Source organism: Balaenoptera physalus (assembly GCF_965194825.1).
Source record: "Balaenoptera physalus genome assembly, chromosome: 20".
In the NCBI taxonomy this organism is placed as follows: Eukaryota; Metazoa; Chordata; class Mammalia; order Artiodactyla; family Balaenopteridae; genus Balaenoptera; species Balaenoptera physalus.
Window position 1 is genome coordinate 7,528,186 of NC_138901.1, and position 23,703 is coordinate 7,551,888.

Below are 23,703 nucleotides of genomic sequence, written 5' to 3' on the forward strand. Positions count from 1 at the left end.
GATAGGATCCCTTCACCGGTGATGGGAGATAGGGACCCATTCTGGTTTTCCGGACTGAAAGAACTGAAAATTGTTCATTATATTTGTCTTCTGAGGAAGGATTGGGTAGCAGCGTGACCACACTGAGCAGCCCAGATGCCCAGTGGGATCCTGCCTTTATCCCCGAGTTTTCCGATGAGTGGGGTATGAGTCTTTCCCACCCTATAAAAACCCAAATTTTCCTAAAACCTTTGAGTTTGCTCTTGGAAAATGGCGCTGTAGGGGTGGCCCAGTGGGCTTCACGGGCAGAGAGAACAGAGCACAGCCTCACTGGGCCTCCCGTGGCCTTCCCCGAGTGGGGGATGGCCTGGAGCCTCGGCCTCCTCTCGCCTCCGGTCCCTGCTGTTCACACCGAGACGCTGGGGGTGGGGCATGGGGTCCGAGGCGCCTGCCCAGGAGCCCAACAAGGCAGCGCCCTTCACTCCTGCTGGCAGCGCTTGGCGAGCGGTGCAATGTGTGTGGGCACCAGCCATCTCAGCCCCGACTTCTTCCACAACCGGCTTTCACTTGTGCTCTCCTTGTCACTTTTTGAAAATAGCTTTGTTGAGGTGTAACTTACATAGAGTAAGATTCGCCAGCTTTTAGTGTTAACTCCCACCACAGTCGTGACGTAGAACATTTCCATGACTCCAAAGTGTTCCCCCGTACCCCTCCCCTTGCAGACATTTCCTCCCTCAGCCTCAGGCAAGCAGTGATCTACTTTCTTCACTGTAGTTTTATCTTTTTTAGGATTTCTTATAAATCAGGATTTGTTGGCCTCGGCACGATTGACGTTTCGGGCTGGATAATTCTTTGCAGTGGGGGCCTGGCCTGTGCACTCTACAGTGTTTTAGCAGCATCCCTGGTCTCTGCCCACTAGGTGCCAATTGCAACCCCCTCGTCCTGCCAGTTATGACAACGAAAAATGTTTCCAGACACTGCCAGATGTTGCCTTGGGGGGCAGAAATGCCCCTGGTTGAGAACCATTGATACAAATGGAATCACAGTTTGTTGGGGGATTTTCTGTTGCTTTTTTGTTTGTTTGCTTGTTTTTTGGTCCAGTTTCTTACACTTCCCATAGTGTTTTTGAGACCCATGCACGTTCTTGAGAATATCCATAGTTTCTTTTTTTTATTGCTAATATTATCTCATTGTAGGAGTTACACCGCAATTTCTTGAATCCAGTCACCCACAGAGAACACAGGTGGAGCTTTAAGTCTCATAGTTTGGATTCCTCTTCCCATTTCTCACTGAGGAGGTAGTAGTTGACCTGTACAGAGTGGCTTCTGCTCATGGGACTGTGGTTGTCAGCACCTCTGCCTGAACTCAGCTCCTTTTTTTTTTTTCTTTTTTTTAAATTTTATTCATTTATTTATTTTTGGCTGCGTTGGGTCTTCGTTGCTGCGCACGGGCTTCTCATTGCGGTGGCTTCTCTTGTTGCGGAGCACGGGTTCTAGGTGTGCGGGCTTCAGTAGTTGTGGCACACGGGCTCAGTAGTTGTGGCTCACGGGCTCGGCTGCTCCGCGGCATGTGGGATCTTCCCGGACCAGGGCTCGAACCCGTGTCCCCTGCATTGGCAGGCGGACTCCCAACCACTGCACCACCAGGGAGGCCCCTCAGCTCCTTTTATTCATGCCTCTGGATGTAGGACTTGGGTTGCTCTGCTGGCGTGGGCAGCGTTTTCATATGTATACACAGCCCCAGGTTTAATGGAGCAAAGGAAAGCAGAGAAGCTGGCCCAGGGCTCCCCAGCACTGTAGCTGCCTGACAGAGCTAAGCGTGGGTGTCCTGCCGTCCCCTCCAGTTGCCCCACCGGTGCCCCGTGGGTGGGCCTGGAACAGTGGCCCTGGGTGGTAAGCCAGTTGGGTCTCTAGTGAGCCAGAGACACTCCACTGCCTCCTGCTTCCAGCCCCACAATACCTGCCAGGCATCCCTTCACTCCTGCCATTACAGAAGCCCAGCTGACTAGCTGCTCCTGCGCAGATTCATACCTGGCAACTATGGATACCAGCACTGGTTTGGTACTTGGGCGCGCACCTGGGGTGAATCATGCTGACGGCAGGCTTCTCAGATCCTGAGTATGGCTGCCTGCCTAGAACACCCCAAGCAGACCTGGAGCAGCCACAGACACGAGCTGCCCCCATGTGCCTGGATACGCATCTCGATGTGTTTCCAGGGAAAATGGTTTGAGGCTGGCTGCTCAATGGCCATATGTGTGGGTCTGATGTCTTCTGCTTTCGATTCAGTTTGAGACTTAGGAAAGACAGAATCACAGAAGGATTGCTCCTGAAATCTGTGAGGTAAACTTTTATCGAGTTTCCTGAATGTATCCCTTCATTTGCCAGCTACTCCCGAGGAATTTTCTCATTCCTAGCCCAGCTCCAAGCCCAGGAGCTCAGGAGGGGCTCTCCCTCTCCCTGTCACACTGTATGCCATTTGAGCCCAAGTGTGGCTGGGTTGCTAATGGCAACAGTGCCACACCCTGTTTTTCCAAAAGGCTTTCCTGGCAAATGCCAGAGGGCACTCTTTGTCCCTCTGTCACATGCACACATACATTTTCCACCCCAGGGAAGCCTTGACCCTCTTTGCTGTGCGCCCAAAGCCTGCCCCGGCCCTCCTTGCTTTTGTTGCTGATGCTTAGGAAATGCGAGAACCAGCACACCCCAGCTGATTCCACTCTCAGCCGGCCTCTACAGCCTGCTTGAGCCTCAGGCTTAGACCTCCTGCCTCGCCCAGAGCTGGGAGGAAGGAGGAAGTCAGGATGAGATTGAACTCCTGCCAGATCTGGGTGTCCCTTGCTTCAGGAGACAGGAGACAGAAGGAGGGTGCTGGGCAAAGAGAAGCACATGGTTCTGTGGTGAAAACCGCTCCCGGGCTGCACTGGTGTCTCAGTCCACAGCAGGATACGTCACCCAGTCTCTGTCCTCTTCCTTCACCCAAAATGGCAGATCTAGTGCTCTGTTCCTGGGGCACGTCCAGTGAGAATCCACTGACAGTGAGAATCGGCACATGTATCCAGGGTAGGAGACTGTGCCTGGGCTTGGGCCCCAGCCTCAGTGTTTACAGTGTGTGCAGGCTCCTTTGGCAGCAGCTGAGACTAGTGAAGCTCAAAGCAGAAATCAAAGCACTTTATGTGCTAAGAAAATATTAACCCAGCCTTAGGAGAGAAGGAGAAGGCTCGCTAGGCCATCCCCAGGCAGTCCAGGCAGCCACTTGGGGCTAAGAAGTCTCGCCTGGGGCCAGGCACACGGCGGGTACCCAGTAAGTACTTGCCGGATGTCATTGGTGCTGGCTTGTGCATTCTTTGCCTTCATCCTGCCCCACCCCGCTCCGCCTGCTGTTTGCTCACTGTATAGTCCTTTTCATGAGAGGACGTTTTAAAAGCACATACAGAATCTTACAACAAACAGCGCATTGTCTGAGTGATCCAGAGCACAACTCTGCAGTCGCCAGGGTGGCCAGAGGCAGCGTGGAGGGGAGTGGAGAGAGAGAGAAGCTTGGGTGGGCAGGGGCAGCGTGGAGGGGAGTGGAGAGAGAGAGAAGCTTGGGTGGGCAGGGGCAGCGTGGAGGGGAGTGGAGAGAGAGAGAAGCTTGGGTGGGCAGGGGCAGCGTGGAGGGGAGTGGAGGGAGAGAGAAGCTTGGGTGGGCAGGGGCAGCGTGGAGGGGAGTGGAGAGAGAGAAGCTTGGGTGGGCAGGGGCAGCGTGGAGGGGAGTGGAGAGAGAGAGAAGCTTGGGTGGGCAGGGGCAGCGTGGAGGGGAGTGGAGAGAGAGAAGCTTGGGTGGGCAGGGGCAGCGTGGAGGGGAGTGGAGAGAGAGAGAAGCTTGGGTGGGCAGGGGCAGCGTGGAGGGGAGTGGAGAGAGAGAGAAGCTTGGGTGGGCAGGGGCAGCGTGGAGGGGAGTGGAGAGAGAGAAGCTTGGGTGGGCAGGGGCAGCGTGGAGGGGAGTGGAGAGAGAGAGAAGCTTGGGTGGGCAGGGGCAGCGTGGAGGGGAGTGGAGAGAGAGAAGCTTGGGTGGGCAGGGGCAGCGTGGAGGGGAGTGGAGAGAGAGAGAAGCTTGGGTGGGCAGGGGCAGCGTGGAGGGGAGTAGAGAGAGAGAAGCTTGGGTGGGCAGGGGCAGCGTGGAGGGGAGTGGAGAGAGAGAGAAGCTTGGGTGGGCAGGGGCAGCGTGGAGGGGAGTGGAGAGAGAGAGAAGCTTGGGTGGGCAGGGGCAGCGTGGAGGGGAGTGGAGAGAGAGAGAAGCTTGGGTGGGCAGGGGCAGCGTGGAGGGGAGTGGAGAGAGAGAGAAGCTTGGGTGGGCAGGGGCAGATCTCCAAGGGAATTGCCCCCTGGGAGTTGTGGTTCTTCACTTCACAATCAGACCTTTTGTTCCCAAGAACGGAAGTGGACCAAGAGCGGGTTGATTGGTTTACTAGTAAAGGGCCGTGGACTGCTCAGGTGGCGCAGTGGTTAAGAATCCACCTGCCAGTGCAGCGGACACGGATTTGAGCCCTGGTCCGGGAAGATCCCACATGCCGCGGAGCAGCTAAGCCCGTGAGCCACAACTACTGAGCCTGCGCTCTAGAGCCCGCGAGCCACAACTACTGAGCCCGTGCTCCTAGAGCCCGTGCTCCGCCACAAGAGAAGCCACCGCAATGAGAAGCCCGCGCACCGCAACAAAGAGTAGCCCCCACTCGCCACAACTAGAGAAAGCCTGCGTGCAGCAACGAAGACCCATTGCAGCCAAAAATCAATTAATTAATTAATTTAAAAAAACATTAAAGGGCCCTAAGCTAATAACCAACAGGTCGTTTTGTAAATGTCATTTATGCACAAGGCAGTATTGAGTGCTTTGAGTCCTGAAGCCTAGGGAACCCTGAGCTGCTCCTGTAGCCTGGGTAGGAGAGCCTGAGGTGAGAAGGATGGCACCAAGCAACTCTGAGTTTCCGGGATTCTGGGAGGGTGTTTCAGGGGCAGAGCCCCTGGGGGGCTGGAGCTGGTCACGTTATGAGCCAGCGGTGTGCACATCTCTTCCCAGCCTCAAGTTCAGCGACTTCACATTGGTAGCTTGACATTAGCCATGGGGAGAATTTACACCACAGAAACGGGCAGATGCTGCAGGTCGTGGCTGTGCCCCTCCCCGCCTCCCAGCTGGGTGTTAAACATCCACCAGCGCGCCCCAGGACATAGCCTTTCGTGGGTGAGCTGCTGTGACGTGGCCACACGCCGTCTTTATGCTCGTGCCCTCCGCCTGACCTTCTCTTCCCCTGGGTTGGCACGTGCCGGCTCCTTCTGGTCATTTGATCTCAACTCACAGGCACCCTCTCGGAGTGCTACTCCAGACGCCCTGTTTTACTGTTTCGTAGCGTGTATCCCTCCTCGAAAGTGTGTTATCGGCCTTTTTTTGAGGGGGGGGATTATTGTCCATGTCTGTCCCCCACCCTAAGCCTCCCACCCACCCACAGAATTCTTCTCTGTTCTTTCCACAGCCTCCTTTTCTGAAAGAGTCCGGAACATGTCACCTGATGAAATCAAGATCCCGCCGGAGCCGCCCGGCAGATGCTCAAATCACTTACAGGTAAGCACAGCGCTCGGCTGCTGAGGCCCGTGTAGCCTAGGAGGCCTGGGACAGGTGTCTGGCTCAGTCTGACTTTAAGAGGCTTCTGGACGGCCCGAGTGGGAAGGAGCCTGCAGTCCTGGTGACCTCCCTTAGGCTGCTCGCAGGAGTTTGCTCTGTACCCAATGCCACCCTCTGCTGCTTCAGCTGGGGCCCCTAGCTGCCCTCAGTGATGTCCTAACCAGAGAAAACAACATGCCTCTTCTGGGCAACCCTGAGCCAATGGGACCATCTCGGAGGGAACTTTGCTAAGAAACTGAGGGATTGTCAGAATGTAAAATAAACAAATAGAAGTGCAAAAGCACAAGCACGGATACGCATAAACTTCAGTCCTCGTTTTCCTGAAATGCCAGCTCACTGGCTCCTTGTCTGACGAAACCTGGTGCAGACCTGACCTGAGGAGATGGAACGGTGAGTGCGGTCACTCCCTTGGGAGCAGGACCTCAGGGGACAGCCGGGATTACACCTCCTGGTCAGCCTCGGTGGTTGTTTCTCCCTGTCCCTCTGCACGTTCCGCTGTGAAGGAGACTTTGTGACAGTAGGTCAGACATGCACGGCTGCCCCCAGAGTGGTGCCCGGTCCACCTGCTCTACCTTTGATCCTGTAGGTTCTACTGGTGCCTCTGGCCACACCCCAAGCCCCCGCAGCACGCTGGCGGACGGATGACTAAAGGGACCTGGGGCTGGGGATGCGGCTCACGGTCTCTTCTCCTCCCGCAAGTCTCCTGCCTTGGCTGAGGTCGTCCCCCACCACCACCACCTACCACCCGCCCAGCATCGAGTCACCCCTGCACCAGGCAACAGTCCACAGCCTGTAAGAACTCTCCAGCAGTCCACCAGGCGGAGACAGGCGGCCCAGCCTTCAAGATCAGAGTATTTCTCCTTCTTCGATCCTCCTAGTGGTAGAAACCATGACACTTGAGCAAACGTTTTAGTTCACCTGAAACGGGAGGACCTGTCTGATGGCCCAGGAGACACAGAAAAGTCTCCTGTAAATTACAGATCTTCCTCCATCGGCCGAGCCTTCTGGATAGGCTGCCCTCCGTCACCCTTAAAGAGAGAACGTGGAGGCGTGTCACACCCAGCTTCTCTCTTCCCTGGTAAATGTGTCACGAACTTCTCTCTGCAATTCAGTGCTTCCTCCAGCCATTCTTGGCTTCCAACAGAGCGAGTGGGTCATCTCTCCTGATGTGCCCAAAGGGCCTCGCTCAGGCCCTCCCAGCCTGCCCACCTCCTCTTGCAGGTGAAGAGTGCCCCAAATGCTTTCCTCTGGACAGTCTGTGTTTAGCTGCCGCTAGTGGGGGAGGCGGCCGAGTGACCCTTACCTGGGCCAGCGCCAGCCTTCCTGGGTAAGACTGCTCCTCCTCAGAGGTGGCTCTGCCCTGAGACTCGGGTTCCTGGGGCCTCTTCATGCGCCAGACAGCCCTGATGCCATCTGTTGTGGACCTCATCTCTGTGGGCCTGGGGACACTTGTGGCATTGGCCCAGATCCCTGCCAGGTGGTTCTTCTGTTTTCCATTGAGCCAGGGCAGGGGCATGGAGGGGAGTTTGGATGAAAAATGACCTCTTGACCCCTGACGGTGCCTCTTGATAAAGTGGTGGGGACCGGCCATCTGTGAGCCGCCCCTCAAAGGACACTGGGGAGGCTTGTGACACCTCTACTCCTGCCTTCCTAGATCTCCTGCTGAGGACTTATCCCCATGTTAAAATTCAAAACCAGCCTTCAGCCCCTGCCCGTCAACACTAAAGCCTGAAACACCTCTTCAAGTGATTCAGGAACTGATGAACCAAGTGGGGATTTGTTCACTGTCTTCTCTGCGGCTTCTCTGCCTTGACCTTCTTATTCTTCCCTCTACTAACCACCCAAAGGGGGTCAGAAGAGAGCAAAGCAAAAGCAGGCTGGTCTCCGTCTATCTTATCTGTGCTCGGTGCTGGTCACAGGCTGGGTGGTGGAAGACCGTATGGCCGGAGCAGGGCTTCACGTGGCTCTGTGGCTCTCCTGGGTCCTCATGTCCACACAGCATGTGTGACCACAGACTGGGATCATGAGGCGGTGAGGTTCTGTCATAGTCATTCTTCTGTTTCTCTTCCACAGGACAAGATCCAGAAGCTTTATGAGCGGAAGATAAAGGAAGGAATGGATATGAACTACATTATCCAAAGGAAGAAGGAATTTCGGAATCCCAGGTGAGTTTCCCATGAGCCTGCAGGGTCAGTTGGGTGGTTGATGTTGGACTGGGGACGGGGATGCCGCCATGGAGGTGGCAGGGAGAGGCCCAGCTCAGATCACACCTGAGCTCAAAAGGGCCATCACCCAGACTGCATTACCCTCGCCGAGGCTTACCGTTTACCGTTGAAGAGCCAGATTGAACACGTAAAGCAGAGTGGAAGCCGAGAGACCTGGGCTGGGCGGGGGTGCCTGGCTGGGTTCTCATTCCCACTCTGCTCCTAAAGCATGTGACCTCTCAAGGCCTCAGTGTCCGCTGCTGTTCGATGAGGGGATTGGACCAGATGATCACCCCAGGTCCTTCCACCTCTAGGAAGTGGTTGATTCTGTGCGCAGGTGAGAGGTCTGAGAAACAGAACTGTGTCTGGGTCTTACTCCGTCCAGTGCTCAAGCAAGTGACACACCCAGGAAGGAGCCTCGTGTGCAGATAGCCGAGACCTGCCCTGGCCCCTACGGGCCTAAGTGGGGTGGCCCCGACCAAACCACGCACACTGAAGGCCAGATGTCCGGTTAAGAACAGAAACTGCAGCCCTCACCTCGACACCGTATTTGTCCTGGCCACTGGCCCCAGTCCATCTCTCTGGGAGGCTGGAGGGCCAGAAGTGACTTTTAATATCAAGCCAGTGGACGTTTCCCCTTCCATCCGGAAGCTTGCTTAGAACAGTTCAGCCGGATTTAAAGGCTTCACCTGAGCCCAGGCACCAAATGGTTCTGATCTCTTGAACTCTGGCGCCACACAGGGCCCGGCTCTCAGGCCTGCTCAGCGCCTTGCGGTTTTCCTCTTTCAGCATCTATGAGAAGCTCATCCAGTTCTGTGCGATTGACGAGCTCGGCACCAACTACCCAAAGGTATGTTCCACCCGCAGAGGCTGAGGGTGAGAGAGGGTACCCGGGGCCCTGTGCTCATCCCGTTGGGTCCAGCCTGGCACCTCTGAAGGGTCCACACTGCAGCACTGCCAGCTGAGGAGCGCAGTCCCCGTCTCTCCTGTTTGAGCCCCGGGGCCTCTGATTGGCTAGGGCCTGAGTGTGGACTCGCCGTGCCCTGTAGAACAGCCTGTGCACACATGCATCTCTGCCCTCATAACCCTAAGGAGGACTGGCTGGAGACCAGGGCTAACAGCTGAGCCCCTGTGCCCTTGGAGGCCCGAGACTCCAGGCCAGGAAGGCCCACGGGAGGACTCAGGGAAGGCACTTCAACCTTTGCCGCAGCTGTAACCTCTTCTTCTCCAGGACATGTTTGACCCCCATGGCTGGTCTGAAGACTCCTACTATGAGGCATTAGGTGCGTAGCTGTCCGTCCGCCTGCTCACCCATCCGTCTGTCTGTCCCTCCAGTCATCAGGCAGCACAGATTTCAGGGTCTCCTCCATGTCCGGCCATGTCTGAGGAGCTGGGTATACAGCCTTGAAAGGTCCAGACCCCATCCCTGACTTATGAGGCTTACAGTACAGCAGAGAAGACAGGATGAAAGGAGTGATCCAGCCATGACAGGTGTGGGGATGGTGGGCGTGCAGGCAGGGCCACCTAACTGGGCCAGGGGTGGGGCGGCCTCGCTGAGGAAACCGTGTCCGAGGTGAGGTTTGAAGGTGCACAGAGACTGGCCGAGCAGGTGTAGACGGTGTCCCAGGCAGGGGCCAGCGGGAGTGCAGCAATCTCGGAAGGGGCCCATCTGGGAGAACTGGGAGGAATTTCAAAGGGCCCGTTTCCTCGGATGCCTGGTCCCAAACCAGCAGCCTGTGAACCAGATCTGGCCTGTAGGTGTGTTTTGTTTGGCCCATACGAGTTTTGTCTTGCTTTAATTTGAATTAGTTGACAACGTTTTATCTAAAAATGTAGGGACTTCCCTGGTTGTCCAGTGGTTAAGACTCTGAGCTTCCAATGCAGGGGGCGTGGGTTCGATCCCTGGTCAGGAAACGAAGGTCCCACGGGCTGTGTGGCGCGGTAAATAAATACATACATGCATACATTAAAAAATACATTAAGGGACTTCCCTGGTGGTGCAGTGGTTAAGAATCCACCTGCCAATGCAGGGGACACGGGTTCAAGCCCTGGTCCGGGAAGATCCCACATGCCACGGAGCAACTAAGCCCGTGCGCCACAACTACTGAGCCCACGTGCCACAACTCCTGAAGCCCGCACGCCTAGAGCCATGCTCCGCAACAAGAGAAGCCACCGCAATGAGAAGCCCGCGCACCACAACAAAGAGTAGCCCCCGCTCGCCGCAACTAGAGAAAGCCCACGCGCAGCAACGAAGAACCACGCAGCCAAAAATACATTAAAAATAAATAAATTTATTATTAAAAATACATGCATAAAAAAATGCATACATTAAAAAATAAAAATCCAAGGTTCTGGCTGCTCTTGGTTGCTGAGAAGGTAGTCACACTAGGCCAGCATTCCCAGCCAGCTGAAGCCGGGAACAGCTGACCCCTCCAGACGGCAGTGCACAGCCCCAGCCTCGGGGCCTTTAAGTTTGAGGCCCCTGCTTCATGCTGGCCGAGCGCTGGCACTTAATTTTGCCCACCACAAAGGGATGCTTCAAACAAGAACCCCGGGGAAGCGGCAAGTGCTAGTCCTTCAGCCTGAAGTATCTCCTCGTGTGGGAGTTGTTTCGGCTGCTTGTGTAACTGCCCGTCTTGTCTTCGTAGCCAAAGCACAGAAGATTGAAATGGACAAATTGGAAAAGGCCAAAAAGGAGCGAACCAAAGTAAGTGATGGACGGCAGTCCTGATGAAGAGGGCAGCTGTTCAGAGCGCACGGGTCCTGCTGGCTAAGCCCTGGGACTTCCAGGCTGCTCTCCCCACAACCACTGGTTCATCGCCTGACGACGCCCTGAGCAGCCTTAGGTGTGCCCTGTGCTGGATTTTAAGCCTCCCTAACTCAGCTTGAAGACGCTTCCCGGTTGCTTCCGTTTGGTTTCTTGGCATCTTATATTTGCTGCATTACATCCCTTCACACACACACACACACACACAAACACACACACACACACACACACACACACACACACACAAACACACCACACCCCATCAACAGCCATAGACCCCTGGGGGCTTTCTCCCTTTGTCGTCATAGGTGTTCTCCTCGGCCTGAACGGAGGCAGATATTTCCTTCCCAGAGCGCTCTGGTCTGTGCCTTTCTTGGCTTCCACAGCTGACCTCTGCAGCCTGCCTTAGTGCTTCCCTGTAGGTCCCATGCCTGATGGCCCGGCAACCCCTCCTTTTAGGATCCTGAGCACGCTGCTTCCCAAGCAGCACCGCCTCCCGCGGAGTGTGAGGGCGGGGGCCTGGGCCTGAGGTGGGGCGGCGGGCAGGGGTGCCCGAGCGCAGAGACACAGTGGTGCCGGGAGGGGTCCAATGTCTGTTGGGGAAGCTCTCTTCAGAGTATTAAACCCCCTTCGAGTGCCTGCCCCGCACCTCTCCTACCCCTGGACGGTCAGAGCAGAGCTGATTCTCACGGCCTCCTTTGTGTGGTGCCGACCTCCTGTCCCCTGGGAGCAGACAGCTGGCAGGACGACGTGGATACACAGCTTTGCACAGGTTTTAACGCTCGTCCCTGTCGCCTTCCAGATAGAGTTTGTGACGGGCACCAAGAAAGGGACCACGACCAACGCCGCTGCCGCCACCACCGCCACGGCCAGCACAGCTGTTGCAGGTAGACGGCGGCTCCGCTTCCCGGCCACTCCACAGACGGAGCGAGGGCTTCCCTCCCTTGTTCTGGGGAACAGGGCCTGGCCTCGCTGTGGTTTGTGCTGAGCCCGCTTTGGAGCCTGGGGTGGGGTCCCGGTTCACTGGCTGCCCCTTGGCTTTCTGAGGCTAGGGGCCCTGCAGTTTCTGCCCCCTGAGCTCTGACTGCCGGCCTCCTGGAAAGGGAGTGTTGCTTTATGGTTGGTGTTGATCCTGGCTTCTCGCTTGCCTTACCCCCAGACGCCCAGAAGAGAAAGAGCAAGTGGGACTCGGCCATCCCGGTGACGACGATAGCCCAGCCCACCATCCTCACCACTACGGCCACCCTACCCGCTGTCGTCACGGTGACGACCAGTGCCAGTGGCTCCAAGACCACCGTTATCTCTGCCGTGGGCACCATCGTGAAGAAGGCCAAGCAGTGACCTGAGGGACCAGCTCGGGGTGGCTCGGACATTCTCCTTTCCTTCAAGGGGAGGAGCCACTCTGGGACTTGACGAGACTGTGCAGCCCGGTGACCTATGCCCACTGGGAGGCACCACTTTGTATATTTCAGGACTGGGACCTGCTCCCCGGGTGCCACCCCGAGAGGAGACTCCGTGCAGCCTTCCAGCTGGAAGAGACGTTGTTGCAGCAGAGTGGGGCACTGTGGACAGTGTCCTCCACGCCGTGGGGTCTGCCGCCCTATTAAAAGCGCTGTATCCTTACATCTCAGCATCTCGGATGCACTGGCCTCTTCTACAGTCTGTTTTCAGGCAAACGTGAAAGTTCAAGTGTCCTCCCCATCTTCTTGGTTGGGATTGTCAGGGTTGACAGTGGGATGACCAAAGCCTGTGGTGCTGCTCAGAGAAGGTGGCCCAGGAAGTGACTGTGGTCATTCCCAGTGAACGCCTCTTGGCGTGGGTGGGCAGGGTCCAGAGGGCAGGGGAGGCCCCAGTTCCCTCTGTCTGCTACCCTGACCCTGCAACTCAGCCAGTCGTCAGGCAGGAGCCCAGGCCTCTACTCCCTTGGGGGCAGTTGAGCCCTCCTCGGACCACTTCTTGGACACACCCCAGTTTTTGAAGTCAAGCCAGTGACCAGGAGGGCTGGGGTTGACCCCCAGCCCATGCAGGGAGGGGGCGAGGTGTGAGCAGGCCCGGTGTGGGGAGGTGAGTCACCTCCTGGCATGGCTGGGCAGCCGCTCATTGTTTACGTGAAACCCGGCTCCTGGGAGGCTCCCGCCACCCCACCCTTCCTGTGCCGGTTATCTCTGCCCCACAGCAGCACCCGGGCAGCGCCAGTGGCCGCCAGGCTCCTTTTGGGGCCAAAACAGATTTCCCAGCCGCTGCCAGGCCTGGAGTCCGAGGCCGGAGGGAACGGGTCTGCCTTTCCTGCTCTCTGGCAGCTCGCTTCTGCGGCGGGAGGGCTTCGCGTTCAGAGAAGGCGGCGGGGCTGTGAGGGGCAGGGTTGCTTCCCTCGGGCGGGTGGGGGATTAGAAAGGTGGTCCCAAGGTTGTGCCCGATACTGCTGCGTGACCAGAGGGGTGTGACAACCCCGCCCTGTGGTCCCCAAAATAGAGATCAAGTCACACTCGCCCCCTCCCCACAAACATACACTCGGCACCAGAAGAGGTCGGTTCTCCCCCTCCCCTCCTTTGTGAAGACTTCGCAACCCTGGAGAGAGGGGCTGCTGTCCCCTGAGTCAGAAGGGGCTTCCTGCCCTGCAGCCTCCTCCGACAGGGACCCCTCGTTCCACAAGGGCCCCGTGGAGCTTGTGTGGGCGGCAGCGTGGGACCATGGGGACAGCAGGAGCGGGGTCAGCACCTCTGCTCTGGATCCCAGTTTAAAACAAGTTGAGTTTGAGTCGCGTCTTGGGCCCTTCTGTAAGCCTTCTTTGTCAGATCACGGTAATAAAGCTTCTTAAGGTGGTTGTGGAGAATCAATGAGATGATTTATACAAAAGTTTTATTAACTGTAATGTACTCTACACATGTCTGCTGTTGGCCAATCCAGTTCCTTCTTGTTTTAGACCAAGGAGGGAAGCAAACTCCTGAGATGATAAAACTGGCCAGGGTCGTGGCCTTTGACTGTGCTCTGGGCACCCCCAGCCCTGGCCGTCAAGCTGTCCGGTTGGATCAGTAATGACTGTTTCCCCTGCGGGGCTCAGCCGCTGGGGCCCTGGGCAATGAACACAGTCTGGGGGTTGGGCAGCCCAGAGTTGGCAGAGTTGTTCCACTTACAAGCCTTGTGAGTGGGGTGAAGGTCTTTAATACCGCTGAATTTCAGTTTATTCTCCTGTAAAACAGGATTGGTGCCTACCCACCTTAGTTCCACTGAGGGTGCCACAGGGGTGGCTTAGCTTTCTCTGGAGACTGGGTGTCCCCAGCACGCGGGTCCAAAGTCCTCTGTCTCTGCTCACAGACCGCCTGTGCAAGCTGAACCCTACTCCCACCCACCCATACATCCCCTCCCCTCTTCCTATGGTCCTCATCTTGGGTGATGGCATCATGATCATCCAGGGCTCACAGCTGCATCCTGGACCCCTGTGCTCTACCCCACAACGAATGGGTCACTTCAGAAACCCCTCCCCCACCATTGTTATTGCTGCCTCAGTTCACTGATTGCTTCGGCCTCATCTGCTGCCTTTCTCACTCTCCCACTCCCATCCAAGCTCCAGTCCGGCTCTGGGGAGCATCTTCCTGCACCCCAGCTCTGGCCACGTCATGTGCTCTCCCGCTGCCCACAGGAGATTCCACTTCAGCCTGGCAGGCAAGGCCACCAGCATTCTCATCACCTCGCCAGTCTCCCCCCTCCACACCCCGCCCCGCCGCTGACCCTGCCCATGCCCCCATGCTTGGCTTCTCCCAACTTTCTCACCATTGCCCTTGTATCACTCCCTACCTGGGCACATATACCTTCAAGGTGCAGCTCAGATTTTCTTAACCCCTTCCTGACTCCCCTGGGCGTTAGTTGCTCCTTTCTCAGGGCTCCCACATCTCTGATAACACTACTGCCTTACCACTTCTGTCCACACGTTGGGCTGAGACCACGGTTCTCTTACGAGCGGAAACAACACAGTCCAACAAAGCTGTGTCCCAAGTGCTTGGTGTGAGGTAAGTGCCCAGGTGTTTGGAGGGATGGAGGGAGCAGTGGTCCCTGCCCCCATGGTCACTAGAGTGAAAATTCCCAACCCATGTGCCAACCTCACAGCATCCCGCTGCACATAGGCCACGTGTTGGCAGTTGATACGGCTCAGTGATGGGTACTCTCTAATTTTGTGTGTTTGTTTTTGTTTTTTTGTTTTGGAGAGCACACAGAGAAACAGTTTGTTTCTTTAAGACAGAAGCAAGGCAGAGATACACACCCAGAGAGAAAGGGTGTGGGCGTCCTCCCTAATGAGGAGGAGCACCTTTATATATGTTTAAAATCTCTATAATAAAAAAAAAAAAAAAAAGTAAGGCCCTTTGAGCCATAAAGAATGAGGAAGATCTCTGTGGCCAAATTTGGAGTGATCTTCAGGAGAGAAAACGAAAAGGGCAAGGTGCCGAACAGTGCATAGAATATGCTTTTGTGTAAGAAAGGGAAGAAATACAAAACAAAAAATAGAGGAAAGAGACACAAGAAAAATCTTTCATTTTAAATTTGAATTGGAAACATCAGTATGAACTCATGATTCAGGGACTAAGTATCTTGGCAGTAGCTAAGAATCTGCCTGCCAATGCAGGGGACACAGGTTTGAGCCCTGGTCCGGGAAGATCCCACATGCTGCGGAGCAACTAAGCCCGTGCGCCACAACTGCTGAGCCTACGCTCTAGAGCCTGTGAGCCACAACTACTGAGCCCACATGCCACAACTACTGAAGCCCGTGCGCCTAGACCCCGTGCTCCGCAACGAGAAGCCACCGCAAAGAAAAGCCTGCGCACCGCAACGAAGAGTAGCCCCCGCTCGCTGCAACTAGGGAAAAGCCCACGCGCAGCAATGAAGACCCAATGCAGCCAAAAATAAATAAATAAGATAAATTTATTAAAAAAAAAAAAAAGATGATGGACTCATGATTCAAAAATAAGAAAAAAGTCCCAGCTATGTCCTTTGAAAGGACCCAGAAGCAATGGCCCCCAGTAGGAATGAGCACATGTAGCACCCAAATCTTCATATCTAATACCATTCCCCACTAAAAGGAACCAGGGCTCCTTGGAGAGAAATGGCTGATCTAGAAATCTAAGTGGGACTGGGCCAGTTTGTCTCAGAAAGCAGGGAGGACTGCAAGGAGTGTTTCAAAGGTCAAAGGAGCTGGTTTGAAGAGCTCTCCCACTGGCCAATTATTGTGAAAAAGGAAAAACTCCCTTGCTTCCTATACACTGCTACTCACAACATCCATAAAACGCTTCTGACACCAAATGTGTGGGTTTTCCACAGCCAAGCAATTCTGACACCAACTGCCTGGAGTTAGCTCAGACCCCACAGGTCTGTCCCACAAGACTGCTCCCTACTCAGAGGCCAATTGCCTGTCTGGGCCTCCCCTACTCCTGACCAACTGGTTATAAACTGGAGTTTCCCATGACTCCTCCTTGGGCTCAATAATTTGCTAGAATGGCTCCCAGAACTCAGGAAAACAGTTTACTTACTAGATTACTGGTTTATTACAACAGGATACAACTCAGGATCAGCCAGAAGGAAGAGATGCATAGGGAACAGTATGGGGTAAGGGGTGTGGAGTTTCCGTGCTCTCTCTGGGCATGCTACCCTCCCAGCACTCCATGTATTTAGCAATCTGGAAGCAATCTGAACCCACTTCGATTAGGATTTTTGTGGAGGCTTCATTACTAGGCATGATTCATTAAATCGTTGGCCATTGGTGATGAAACGCAATCTCTAGCCCATCCCCCTTCTCTGGAGGTGGGTGGAGGTTGGGGTGAGGGTGGGGCAGTGTTGAGGCTGAAAGTTTCAACTCTCTAATCACGTGGTTGGTTCCCCAGACAACCAGTGCCCCCCAACCTTAGTGGCTTTCCAAAAGTCACCTCATTAACATAAACTCTGGTGTGGTTGAAAGGGGCTTGTTATGAATAACAAAGACTCTCCTTTCACCTTTATCGCTCCGGAGCTGTTCGAAAAAACCATGGACAAAGACCAAATAGGTATTACTTATTATATCGCAACATCACAATTGTAAACTATTGAATAAATGAAAATCCATGCATGCATCATATTTGAAAAAAGAAAGGAAAAAATGTATTTGCCACCATTTGAGTTGAATATATCAACTCTTTACTCTGAAATTCATAGTTAAAAGAGTTAAGCCTTGTGCACTGTTGATGGGATTATAAAATTATGCAATTGCTATGGAAAACAGCATGGTGGTCCTCAAAAAATTAAAAATAGGACTACCGTGTGATCCACCACTTCTGGGTTTATGTCCAATAAAATTGAAAGCAGGGTCTGGAAGGTATGGTTGCACACCCATGTTCACAGCAGCATTATTTACAATAACCAAGAGATGGAAGCTACCCAATGTCCACCAACAGATGAGTGGATAAACAAAATGTGGTCTATACATACAATGAAATATTATTCAGCCTTAAAAAGGAAGGAAATCCTGCCACATGCTACAACATAGACGAACCTTGTGGGCATTATGCTAAGTGAAATAAGCCAAACACAGAAAGACACAGTATATGATTCCACTTACATGAGACACCTAGAGTAGCCAAAATCATTGAGACAGAAAATAGAATGATAATTAATCAGGGGCTGGGGGGAGGGGGAAATGAGGAGCTATTTAATGGGTATAGAGTTTCAGTTTGCAAGATGAAAAAGTTCTGGAAATCTGTTGCCCAGCAATGTGTACATAGTTAACACTATTGAACTATACACTTAAAACAGATTAAGGGAATTCCCTGGTGGTCCAGTGGTTAGGACTCCACGCTTTCACTGTGGTGGCCTGGGTTCCATCCCTGGTCGGGGAACTAAGATCCCGCAAGCCAAAAAATTAAAAAAAAAAAAAAGAAAGAAAGAAAACTAATTAAGATGGTAATATTTATGTAGTGGTGGGTTTTTTTGTTTTGTTTTGGGGTTTTTTGGCCGTGCCGCTCGGTATGTGGGATCTTAGTTCCCCGACCAGAGGCTGAACCCGTGTACCCTATGGTGGAAGCACAGAGTCTTAACCACTGGACTGCCAGGGAAGTCCATATGTTATGTTTTTAGCACAATTTAAAAACATTTTTGGGGGTTGCTTTTTTTTTTAAGTTTATTTATTTATTTTTGGCTGCGTTGGGTCTTCATTGCTGCACACCGTCTTTCTCTAATTGTGGTGAACGGGGGCTACTCTTCATTGCGGTGCGTGGGCTTCTCATTGTGGTGGCTTCTCTTGTTGCAGAGCATGGGCTCTAGGTGTGCGGGCTTCAGTAGTTGTGGCACACGGGCTCTAGAGCGCAGGCTCAGTAGTTGTGGCGCACGGGCTCTAGAGCGCAGGCTCAGTAGTTGTGGCTCACGGGCTTAGTTGCTCCGCAGCATGTGGGATCTTCCCAGACCAGGGCTCAAATCTGTGTCCCCTGCACTGGCAGGCAGATTCTTAACCACTGCGCCACCAGGGGAGAAGTCCCTTGGGGTTGCTTTGTAGCAATCATTGTAATTTTTTAAAGTTCTATAACTCAAAAAGAAAAGAAGCATTTACCCTTTGTGTATGTGTATTTTGGAGGCACATAATTCATTCCCAGTTGATGAAGGAAACCTCTATTTTTTTTTTAAATTAGAAGGATACCTTCTATTAAACGTAGAAATGGAATATCACTACTCTTCAACCCCCAAAGAATAATTGATTCAAGCAAGGATCAACAATGGATGCTAAAACCCGTTCAGTGAAAGTTAGTTGGGAAACGGGCAGGGTGACAAAACATCATTACCCCCTCTTAATTACTTCTTAATCATACACTGAAAATGTATTTTTACAGTGGAGAGAGATGGTGGTCACTTCCTCCATCATCACTAATAGGGGGGCAGCTGACATCACACGCCATCCAATAAAACACAGCACCACCTCTGACTATCCTTGCCAAAAAAGTTTAAACTGAATCTAATCAGGCTTTTAGACTTAACTTCCAGTTTACAGGAGGCTAAAAAATCAAGTCCAAAGACACCATGAGGAAGCAATCAGACAAATCCAGACAGTGAGACATTCTGCAAGTCAACTGGCCTGTCTCTTTAAAAGGTCAATTTTGGGGACTTCCCTGGTGGTGCAATGGTTAAGAATCTGCCTGCCCATGCAGGGGACATGGGTTCGATCTCTGGTCCGGGAAGATCCCACATGCTGCAGAGCAACTAAGCCCGTGCGCCACAGCTGCTGAACCTGTGCTCTAGAGCCTGCGAGCCACAACTACTGAAGCCCGCGTACCTAGAGCCCGTGCTCCGCAACAAGAGAAGCCACCACAATGAGAAGCCCACGCACGGCAATGAAGAGTAGCCCCCGCTCGCCGCAACTAGAGAAAGCCCGCGCGCAGCAATGAAGACTCAACGCAGCCAAAAAAATAAATTAGTTAATTTTTTAAAAATAAAAAAAATAAAAGGTCAATTTTTTGGGGGGGTGGGTCGGGGAAAGACTGTTTTAGGAGTTAGAAAGATAAAACAATCAGATGCAGTGGGGGTTGATACAAGGTCTCTAGACGGGTCACCAAACTGTTCTAGTCACACATCCACTGTCTATTTATCATTTAAGTTGTTTATTTATAGAAATGGGTACCATTCTGCCAATAAGTGATGTACATTGTCAAGCAAAAAATAGTGGATCATGTGGCATATCCCTGGAGAATATGCAGCCCGCTTTGGGGGTCCATGGTTTAAACTGAGCTCCGTGAAGCAAGCAGGTGGTGTGTATCATTCCTCTGGGGATCCCCAGCACCTGGCATAAGAGTTCATTAAATGCTTGTTAAATGAATAAACGATTGAACTAATGAGGGAGCAAGTCTGGCCTGCCAGAGGCCACAGGATGAGTGCAGGCAGGTAGGAGCTGCAGTCTGAGGTTCTTGGGCTTCTCCATCCTGTTCCAGGGACCTCAGCTATTTGGCAAAGCCTGCAGAAGGAAACTCCACTACATACCGGGCTCACTCTGGCCCTAAGGCTGCAGAATGAGACAATGGGGTTTTTTGTTTTATTTTTTATAAAATTAATATGTAGTACAATGCTCCTTAACCCTTTGGGGGCCAGTACCTATTTGGGAATTCAGTGTAAGGGAGGGATCCTCTTGCCACCAAATCCACATTCCAATGTCAGATACACCTTGAGTTTTGCACATGATCTCAAATGGTTCATGGACCTCCAAGGTCCACACACAGGTTCCAGGTAATGAAACCCCAAACTCAAAGAAACCTGAAGAAACTCACGGCTTGGACTTCCCCGGCTGTGCAGTGGTTAAGAATCCTCCTGCCAATGCAGGGGACACAGGTTTGATCCCTGGTCCAGGAAGATCCCACATGCCGTGGAGCAACTAAGCCCCTGCGCCACAGCTACTGAGTCTGCGCTCTAGAGCCCGTGAGCCACAACTACTGAAGTCCGTGTGCCACAACTACGGAAGCCTGCGCGCCTAGAGCCTGTGCTCTGCAACAAGAGAAGCCACTGCAATGAGAAGCCCAAGCACTACAACAAAGATTAGCCCCCGCTCGCCGCAACTAGAGAAAGCCCTCGCGCAGAAACAAAGACCCAACGCAGCCAAAAATAAATTAATTAATTATTTTTTTTTTTAAAAAGAAGAAAGAAAGAAACTCACGGCTTCTCTTCTGAGGGCCTCCCAGGGGTGCACGTCTCATCTCAGCAGATACCAGACTTCGGCCGCCCTAGTCATTTTTTTTTTAATTAAAAAAAATTTTTTTTAACTTTTCATTTTTTGGCCACACCACATGGGCACGTGGGATCTTAGTTCCCCGACCAGGGATCGAACCCCCAGCATTTGAAGCTTGGAGTCTTAATTATTGGACCGCCAGGGAAGTCTCCCTAGTCATTTTTAAAAGGGTCTGGAATGAGGAGAGGAAGGGGCTGCTGAGCCCAGTGGGGTCTGTGGCATTGCTGCCTCTGGGCCAGGGTCTCCTTCTCTAGGAGGGTGTGTCAGCTGCCCCCCCACAGTGGGGTGCATATCCCCTACCCCAACCTTCTAATGGATGGTGTCACAGGCTGCTCTCTGAGCCCCTATTTTCCAGCCTGCTGGAGTAACTCAGGTCCACAGGGCACGACCTGGGTACCCCAACCAAACTGGGGCTCCTGCCACAGAGCTCCCGAATCCCGGAGGCAGCCTCTCTGAGCTCCTGGCCCGTGCAGAGCAGATCTCAGATGACTGCGCAAGGTGGCCGAGTGGTGTCTGTGGCTCGCCCAGTTGCCGTGGGCACTTGGTGTCCACAGCTTGTCCACATCCAGTCCCAGCTGCTCCCATGGTCACTCAGAGTTTGGTGGTGTACGCGTCTGTTTACAGATGAGAATGCTGAGGCTCAGGGAGGCGATGTGGCAATCCCATTTGGGTCAACCACACGTTTATTGAGCACCTGCTATGTGCTAGGCACTGAGGTAGGTGCTGGGGATCAAAAGATGTGCTAGACTATGTCCGTCCTTGGGGTTCACAGTCCAACGGGGAAGAGACCCCTAAACAGATTATTTCAAATCAATGTGGCAAATAACGTGAAAAAACATGCCCCAGGGGTACGCATAACATAATCCAGCGTGCTAGGAGGTCAAGGAGGCTCCCTGGAGCATGCGACATCAGCACAATGCCTTCAAGGATAATGAGGATAAACCAGGCTGGGGTGGGGGTGGGAGGAGCCCAAGCAAGGGGACCAGCCTGGTGCAAAACAGCCCCGGGTTGCAAGAGCATGCTGGCTTGAAGCTGCTTGGTGGCTGGTGGGGGGCTGCCAAGCAATCGGGTTTTGTCCAGCATTGTTAGCAGGTGGGGCCAGAGAAATACACCCAGTTGAGGTCAGGGAGCAACTTGAGAGGGTCCAGCTCGAACACACTTAACCAGCAGCACTTGAAAGAGGATTGGAGGGGTCAGATTTGTGAACCAGCTTGTCAAGAACAGCTGTAACGATTCGAGTGCCTACTCCACGTCAGGTGGGTGCTGCCTCTTGATGGGTATTATTGACACTTTAAGAAGGTTCAATTAGCTTGCCTAAAGACACTCAGGGAACCAGTCCTTGCTCAGATCTCCCTCTGGGCACACGTGTGTGCGTTGGAGAGTTGGGGGAAGGCTGCGAACACCCGGTGAATGGCTGACCTGGCTTGGGGCAGCCCCGGGGCCCATGCTTCGCGCTGGCGCAGGGAGGAGCGAAGAGGTGCGCGCGCTCGATCGCCGCCGGGCTGTGTGTCTGCGGCTCTATCTAGATGGCTCCCAAGGGCAGTGGGGATGGTTCACAGTCTGGAGGAGAGAGGGCGGCCGTCCGAGAAGGGGGCTAAGAGGCCACCCCCAGCCCGGGGCAGCCCGGCACCCGAGTCTGGAGCCTGGGGTGGGGAGGGGAGGCGCCGCTCCCGGCGCCGGATCGGAGAGAGGGGGGTGGCTCCTCCCCGCCCCCGCCGTTCTGGGTCGGGGCGCGGGACCGGGCTGCGCGGGAGCCGCAGCCTTTTCCGGGGGGCGGGTCCGGAGGCGGCAGCGCCCAGCTCCTGCCCCGACAGGTGCGCGCCGTGCGCAGGAATGCGGTCTGCCTGACTCATCAGCTCCTCCTTCCTACCTGCCTCCCAGCCCATAAAGCGGTCCCCTCCCCGTCGCCGCCCGCCCTCCCTGCAGCCCGCCCTCCGGACAGTCCCGGCTCGCCCGCGCGCCGCATCCGGAGCCGCCGAGCGGAGCCCAGCGCGGGGAGGGTGCGAGTCAGCCCCGAGGTAGGTCCATCCTCGGACCGCGGCAGGCGGCCGGGGCACAGGCGCGGGGCGGGAAGGCAGTCCCTCCGCACGCCGCACGCCCCTCCAGTGCCTCGGGCCGCCGGGGCTGGGCGCCCATTCAGGGACCTCCGAGGGGTGAAGAAGAAAGTGAATGCGCACCCCAACTGGGCAGGCCCGCGGGGAGCTGATTGGTGGGCCGAGTGGCTTTTGTTTCCCCGGCTCTTCCCTTCCTAAAGGCTGGCCGCCCGGCCCTTGGGTGAATATGAGGGAGAAGTGGGCAGGGGCCAGGCAGTGGCTGGCAGGCCTACTGGGCTGGGCTCCTCTGGGGTTCAAAAAGAAGCAGCCACCTAGAGGCAGAGGCCCTCCTGGCTTGGCTGTGTGGTGCCGCAGTCCGTCTGGGATCTGGGGAGTCCCTGACTCTCCTCTTCTCTTGGCCCTCCTCCCAAAGTCAGCTCAGGACACCCTTCCTCCAGGAAGCTCTCCTGACCTCATCCAACACCCCTGGAGGCTGTGCCCACCACTGTAACCTCCTCCAGAGCCAGCCCTCTTTCCCACCCCCTTAGCCCCGGGTGGGCCTCTGATTGTAGGCGGGGGGGGGGGGGGGCCTCTAGATGGCTCCCAGAGGGCAGCGGCTGGGCTCCTCCTTCTCCCCCATGGCCTTGCCACACCCTGAGCCCAAGGGTGGGCATGGTTGGTGCTGCCTCGGAAGGAGCTGGAAGTGAAGACCGAGGGGCTCCATCCTGGGGGCTGAGTGGGGAGAGGAGAGCAGGAGGGACAGCAGGGAAGGAGAGCCCATCTCCTTGGCCTTGATTTCTGTGGGCAATGGAGCAGCAGAAGGGCCAGGAAAGCAGGAAGGGAGAGAACCATGGAGGGCAGGTGCAGACACGCAACAGGGGTCCCATGGGTGGGAGGGAGGGCGGGTGTGGGGAGAGGGCCGAGCCTATGTTCATGTGGGTCACAGTGTGTGTCCAAGAATATGAATGTCCCTGTGCCTGCAAGGCCTGGGTGTGCCACTATGTGGTAACACTGGGTGACAATCACATACTTCCGGGACCCGGGTGGTACATAAAAAGGCCCTGCAGCCTGGGGACCCAGAGTAGCCTAGGGACCCAGAGTAGCCTGGAGAGTAAGTTTCCCGAGGGCTCTGCCCAGCCGGCCACGGCCAGCCACCTCTTCCAATAAGCCCACAATCCTAACTTCTTTGTGAAACCTTATTATTTTTAACACCAACAACTACTTTTAAAACTTTTTAGGGATTTTCCTTGGTGGTCCAGTGGTTAGGACTCAGCGCTTTCACTGCCGGGGTCCGGGTTCAGTCCCTGGTCGGGGAACTAAGATCCCACAAGCTGTGCAGGGAGGCCA

General features: G+C 54.5%; 2 protein-coding genes across 7 annotated transcripts in view; both read left to right on the top strand.

The window, feature by feature from the left end:
• The window catches only part of SAP30BP (SAP30 binding protein), a 34,954-nt gene extending 21,519 nt beyond the window's left edge, over window positions 1-13,435 (top strand). The window contains exons 5-11 of one of the 2 annotated variants that reach the window (XM_082443265.1): window positions 5,483-5,571; window positions 7,705-7,796; window positions 8,577-8,685; window positions 9,067-9,118; window positions 10,484-10,542; window positions 11,405-11,489; window positions 11,762-13,435. In XM_082443265.1, the coding sequence (XP_082299391.1) occupies window positions 5,483-5,571; window positions 7,705-7,796; window positions 8,577-8,685; window positions 9,067-9,118; window positions 10,484-10,542; window positions 11,405-11,489; window positions 11,762-11,943 (668 nt within the window). In that variant the 3' untranslated portion in view covers window positions 11,944-13,435. The remainder of the gene's footprint in view (window positions 1-5,482; window positions 5,572-7,704; window positions 7,797-8,576; window positions 8,686-9,066; window positions 9,119-10,483; window positions 10,543-11,404; window positions 11,490-11,761) is intronic. The other variant, XM_082443266.1, reaches the window with a different exon arrangement.
• Window positions 13,436-22,095: 8,660 nt separating this feature from the next.
• Window positions 22,096-23,703, top strand: part of ITGB4 (integrin subunit beta 4) — a 30,301-nt gene continuing 28,693 nt past the window's right edge. Inside the window, exon 1 of one of the 5 annotated variants that reach the window (XM_082443217.1) lies at window positions 22,096-22,341. The gene's annotated coding sequence lies outside the window, so the exon portion shown is untranslated. Of the gene's footprint in view, window positions 22,342-22,362; window positions 22,489-23,703 lie in introns of those variants that run through there. The other 4 variants (XM_082443219.1, XM_082443220.1, XM_082443221.1 and 1 more) reach the window with 4 other exon arrangements.